At 37.0% G+C, this 5,773-nt stretch overlaps 1 protein-coding gene across 1 annotated transcript in view; it reads left to right on the top strand.

The window, feature by feature from the left end:
* The first annotated feature begins 276 nt into the window (after positions 1-276).
* LOC117989931 (ubiquilin-1-like) overlaps positions 277-5,773 on the top strand; it is an 11,823-nt gene continuing 6,326 nt past the window's right edge. Inside the window, 10 exon segments of the mRNA XM_069504317.1 lie at positions 277-479; positions 590-656; positions 659-775; positions 1,601-1,698; positions 2,196-2,339; positions 3,237-3,261; positions 3,264-3,353; positions 3,356-3,410; positions 3,873-3,894; positions 3,896-3,978. Coding sequence (XP_069360418.1) covers positions 378-479; positions 590-656; positions 659-775; positions 1,601-1,698; positions 2,196-2,339; positions 3,237-3,261; positions 3,264-3,353; positions 3,356-3,410; positions 3,873-3,894; positions 3,896-3,978 — 803 coding nt within the window. The 5' untranslated portion in view covers positions 277-377.

The following is a 5,773-nucleotide window of genomic DNA, read 5'->3' as shown; positions in this document are numbered from 1 at the left end:
GTGTTATTGTTTCTGGTTTCTGCCACAGATGTATCATTGAATTTGAATGGCAATGTTGGCTAGTTTGGTAACAACTCATCGGCATATCGGTAGGTAACCGAAGTAGTACCTAGGTACTTAGAAATTCTTTGTCGGTAACTGTACCATCTATCTCTATGATTTAGGACGTAGAGTAGAAAGCCCTTTAATCTCAGACTAACTATCATTTGATAGTGATCTGTGTTCTGAGAGTTCAGCAGCCCGTAGTGATTACATACTCTTTGGTAGTAATGTTCACAGGTAATGTTCTGCATAATCTAATTTTCTGTGTTCAGCAGTCAAAAAAATTTTGAGTTTTGCTATTCCGTCAAAGCAACCAAAGTACAGAGTCATCTAAAATGGCAGAAGGCCAGGACGAACCTAAAAAGATTACAATTACAGTAAAAACACCAAAAGAGAAACAACAAGTTGAAATCGATGAAGATTCAGATATCAAAAAAGTAAGTACAGCGTTGATCATGGCGTAATAGCATTGATATTGCATACGCAATCAGCGATGACATTTCTGTAATCATTCGGCAACAAATTAAATGCGTCTTGGTGATTTCAGTTGAAGGAAGTGCTGGGCCCTAAGTTTAACGCGGAGCCGGAGCAACTATGTCTCATTTTCGCCGGAAAATTATGAACGATGTAGACACGCTGAAACAGCACAATATTAAGGATGGGTTGACAGTTCATCTTGTTATCAAGACCCCTCCGAGACCGGAACCCGAGGGGGCCACAAGACGCCCACCAGGTAAATGTCTTCATTTGTTGTCCAGTGGTTTGGGTAAACCCATTGCAAGGTGAAGTTAAGATTTTAACCTGAAAGTTGATTAAAAGTAGGTAATGTAAATAATTAACATTGATAGGTTGAAACCAGGAACAATTATATATTGTATAGTTATTTTAAGAACATTGAAACAAAAATATATTATTAACAGAAACATTTCTACGTGACATTGGCAAAGTGCATTGTGCTCGGTGTGGCACTACTGAAAGCCATAAAGCAAATGAAGAAGAAGAACAGAAACATTGGAGACATTCTAGTAGACATGTATCGTTGTTTCATTGTTATTTTGCAATAGGAACATTTTTAGCACCATACATTCCAAACATGTTTCTGGAAGAAGCAATTTGTTTACCTTTTAAGTAAGCTAGTAAAAGAGGATTGTGACTAGGGTGTGTCTATACAACCTAACTAATGCTGGAAGTAATACAGTGGGTTAATCATAATCATTTTCATATAACTTGACAGATGAGGTATTTAGTACTATATAGTTAATGCCATAAATTATTTTGTTGTCTCTGCTACTTGACAAAATTTGTTCAACTGGTCCTTCGAGTTCACAGAAGTTTTTTACAAGTTAATTTCTGTGATCAGCTGTTTGCAGGGTTGTCATATTGGAGTTTTAAACAAATTCTTAAGTCCTCATATTTTTCATGGGTGACAATCATCCTATGAGGCTTATTATTTTTTGGTCCATCTACACACCGGTCCTAGCCACAGCTTGCCGGGATCTAATGGACATTATCTAAAACCGTGAATATTATTATTATAAATTATAAATATTCTTTTTAGCTGATATTGGTGCTACACCATTTGGACTAAACTCACTCGGTGGGCTCGCTGGTCTTGAAAGTTTGGGTCTTGGGCAAAGCACTTTTATGGATCTTCAGGTAAATTGACATAGCAGCCTCTGTATTTTAGTAAATAATGTTGCCTGTGACCATTTGCTTGACTTTAGGATTTCATAAGATTTCAGAAGTTTCATAGGAATCCTTTGTTTTTCCTGGGTAGTTAAGTAGAAAAACTAAAAGTAAATCACTCAAAAATTCTCATCAAAATTGGTTCAGCTATTAAAAGATTAACCCAAACAAACACGTCGACATACATTTTTAAAATGATTGTTTTGTTGATGGACATGAATTGCTATAATACATGTATGACAAAACGGCTTTACTCATGTATTTCGTCGACATTAGCCTGACTAACTAGCCTGAGTAGTTTAATAGTTAGTTGATATGAACTAGCCTATAATAATAGGCTTAATACTTCTGTACCAAGACAGATATTAATTTGAGTAACTTTTCAACAGATTTAAGTAATTCATATTACTTGCCCTACACGTACTTGTATCATATTTTAGACAGTTAAAAAGTAATACAATTTTCAGGCACGCATGCAACAAGAGTTGCTATCAAACCCAGACATGCTGAGACAGGTTTTGGACAACCCATTGGTGCAACAAATGATGAATGATCCTGAAAATATGCGTTCGCTCATCACATCAAACCCACAAATGCAGGATTTGATGTCTGTAAGTGTACACTTTTACGAAACTTATTCGTATTACTTCCTGAGGTTGTATAATATTACTTTGAAATTATAAATGCTTGCTGTCAAATCAATAGTGCATATGTTGACCATCTGAATTATCTCTAATGATGCTAGTTGAAAAATGGCTTTGGTATAGTATAGCAGAAGCTGCAATAGAATTTTGACTTAAGTAATAAGTTGAGCAAAACAGTCCACATCTTATCATCGTCAACTTAAACGACTGTGGACGTCTATCAATCGCGGTTTTTAGCCACAGCTTATGGACGCGTCCCATCGTTTGTTTCACTCTTAAACCTTGTGTTTTGTTAATTTATTTATTTTAAATAGTTGTAATACCTAGCTGTAAATTATTAACTATTCATATTCTATGTTGGGAAAGGCACTGGCCCCTAAGACACGGGATTTCCTAGTTTAGGGGTCAGGATTCCAGAGAGGTGAACTGTACTGAGTTATTTAAATAAATAATCATTTAATCATTAAAGTGAGCTGGTAGACTAAAGAAATTTTTGCTACAATAATACATTTTCGTCAATAGCAAGACAGTGATGAAATAGAAGATGATTGTGATTGTCACACCTTAGCTGTTATTTTACCACAATTGAACACCTAGTTTTCATTAGGCTAGTGACTATCAAAACAGTTATTATCAGATGTTAGTTATATAGTATCAGAACAGGGTTCTGCGGCTTAAGTGCTCTCCAAGTCAAGGAGAATACGAAAAGGTCCAATTCAAACCTTCAAAAAAGGGCACCCATCCAGTTACCGACTTGGGTCAATGTTTCTTAACAATCGCAATCAATTGATATACATTGTCATAACTAGGCCCACACATTCTTAATACAAACTGAAATCTTCAAATTCTTTGTTAATTGAACAGCGAAATCCAGAAATTCAGCCACATGCTGAAACAATCCAGAGCTACTCGTACTAGACTCTCAGACGATTGGAATTGGCGCGAAACCCATGCCATGCTGCAACGAACTGATGCGGTCCCATACAGAGCCCTGTCCAACCTTGAGAGCATACCTGGTACTATTACTATTTATTACTAGTTTGTTTCTCTAGCTGCACATTGGTTACTATTCTAGTTTTACCTTCATATACAAAAATGTCTTTTGGCTGTGTGGTCTAAAAAGTTGCTTGCTGTAGTTTTTAAATTATCTAGAAACCTATGAACTTCTGAACATAATATTGCTTATGGACAACAGCTTGAACCCTCTCTTACCGTTTCTTAGCTGACATCTACCTCCTGGAAGAAACGTTGGTTTCATAGTAATTCCTGAGATTTCGTGATTAGTCAGTGAGTGGTATTCGCTTTTATATATTTTAGTTAATGCAGGTGACTCAAATATCACCATCGCTACCACTATTATAAATACGTCATAACGAAACAACGGATCGACGTGGTTTTTGCATGGGTATACTTAAAGACCTGGAGAGTGACATGTGAGTTCCCATGGGATTCTTAAAATTAGTTAATAAGAATGATTATTTATTTATGTTGTTTGCAGAGCGGATACAACGCATTGCAGCGCAGTGTACCGTGACCTCCAGGAGCCGATTTGGAACGTGGCCAGCAGCATGGCAGGGAATCCATTCTCGGGACTAGTTGACAACTCAGGGTAATATATACCCGCGTGGAGTTGTTGTGGCTCTTCTCAGACCTGGGTGCGTTTGGAACCGTCTTACTTTAGTTTTAAGTACATATTAATTATAACACTAATATCTATCATCTTACAAATTAAATTTATGACAATCAGGAAGCGTAAAATTTTACCAATTTGAATAAATAATTTTTTAAAGAGTTTGAATTCTTATTTCATTGCCAACATGCAATGCAGTACTAGAGTATCATCTCAAACCATCACCATGTCGCTTTACTAAGTCATGGGTCTTCTCTCAGAATGAGAAAAAATTCTGTGGGAATTTATTGATTTTCCGGATAAAAAAGTAGCCTATGTGTTAATCCAGGGGTATAATCTATCTTCATTCCAAATTTTAGTTCAGGTATTTTTTGCGTAAAGGAGTAACAAACACACACACACACACAACAAACTTTCGCCTTTATAATATTATAGTCGGGATTAAAGCATGATGAAGTACACATATTTTTGATAGTTGTCAAAAATCATATACTAACAATAAGTACTATCTAAAACTTGAAATAAATCAGTTAAGTTTACATTATACCTACAATTTATTCATGACCGACGATTTCAGATTAACGCCCCGCTGGCGATACCAATAAGTAATTCGTAAAAAAATGCGCATACATAATTTATTAGCGACTCTTTGTATTCATTTACTTAATAACATGAGAAACATTTTTACTATACATATTATATTCACGAAAAGGCCTTGCCTTATTTTCGTTTCACAAAATAACTACTGCAATTTGTTGACTTTGCTAGTAAAAAAGTATAGTGCTAGCTTATGCCCGCAACTTCGCCCGCGTAGGCTACACAAATTTCAAACCCGTGTTTTAGGGGTTGAATTTTCAAAAAGCGGCTTTCTTAGCGTCATCGTCTACGTCGGTTAACTATCTGCATGCAGTGGCGTGCACAGTGTTTGAAGCCAGGGTAGGCATTAGTTAGGTAGGAACCTGTTTACTGGCAGGTCATAATGAAAAATATGCATTGAGCTATTACAACTGGGGTAAGCAGTGCATTTATGCCTCTATGACGTGCACGCCACTGTCTGCATGTTAAATTTCAGCCTGATCCGTCCGGTAGTTTGAGCTGTGCGTTGATAGATCAGTTAGTCAGTTAGCTTTTCCTTTTATTTATAACTAGCTGATGCCCGTGACTTCGTACGCGTGGATTTAGGTTCCCGTGGGAACTATAGCCTATGTCCTTCCCCGGGATGCAAGCTATCTCAGTACCAAATTTCGTCCAAATCGGTTGAACGGTTGAGCCGTGAAAAGCAAGCAGACAGACAGACACTTTCGCATTTATAATATTAGTATGGATATAGATATATAGATTAAAAATATTACATAACTGTCCAGGCTGGAAATGAAGCTATTGCCGGCCGAGTAATATGTATTTGTAAGGACGAGGCGAAGCTGAAGACGCGCTCGCCAAGTCTTTTAACCAAACGAGGTCATTAATCGCTATTTCGGCCAAGACTTGTATAGTGCTTTTCCTCCATTTGTGAGGAAACAAACAAATAAATTATGAAAAATATTTACATTTCAGTTTGTTAGACAGCAAATCCTTTTTAAACATTGTATAGAAGCAGGCGTTACTTTCTGGAAGTCCATGATACACAATGAACCAAAAGCTTAATTTGCTGTAATCCGCTGAAACAGGTCGAATCTGTATGATGCAACATGCAGCATGCGAAATGCACCGCCCGCCCTCAAACTGCTAACCATGCAGGAAAAGCACCACTCAGCAAGCAAACGCCCCACCT

Source organism: Maniola hyperantus, chromosome 17 (genome assembly GCF_902806685.2).
Source record: "Maniola hyperantus chromosome 17, iAphHyp1.2, whole genome shotgun sequence".
Classification (NCBI taxonomy): domain Eukaryota; kingdom Metazoa; phylum Arthropoda; class Insecta; order Lepidoptera; family Nymphalidae; genus Maniola; species Maniola hyperantus.
Note: the sequence above shows the minus strand (reverse complement) of the source record. Positions and strands in the feature narration are given on the sequence as shown.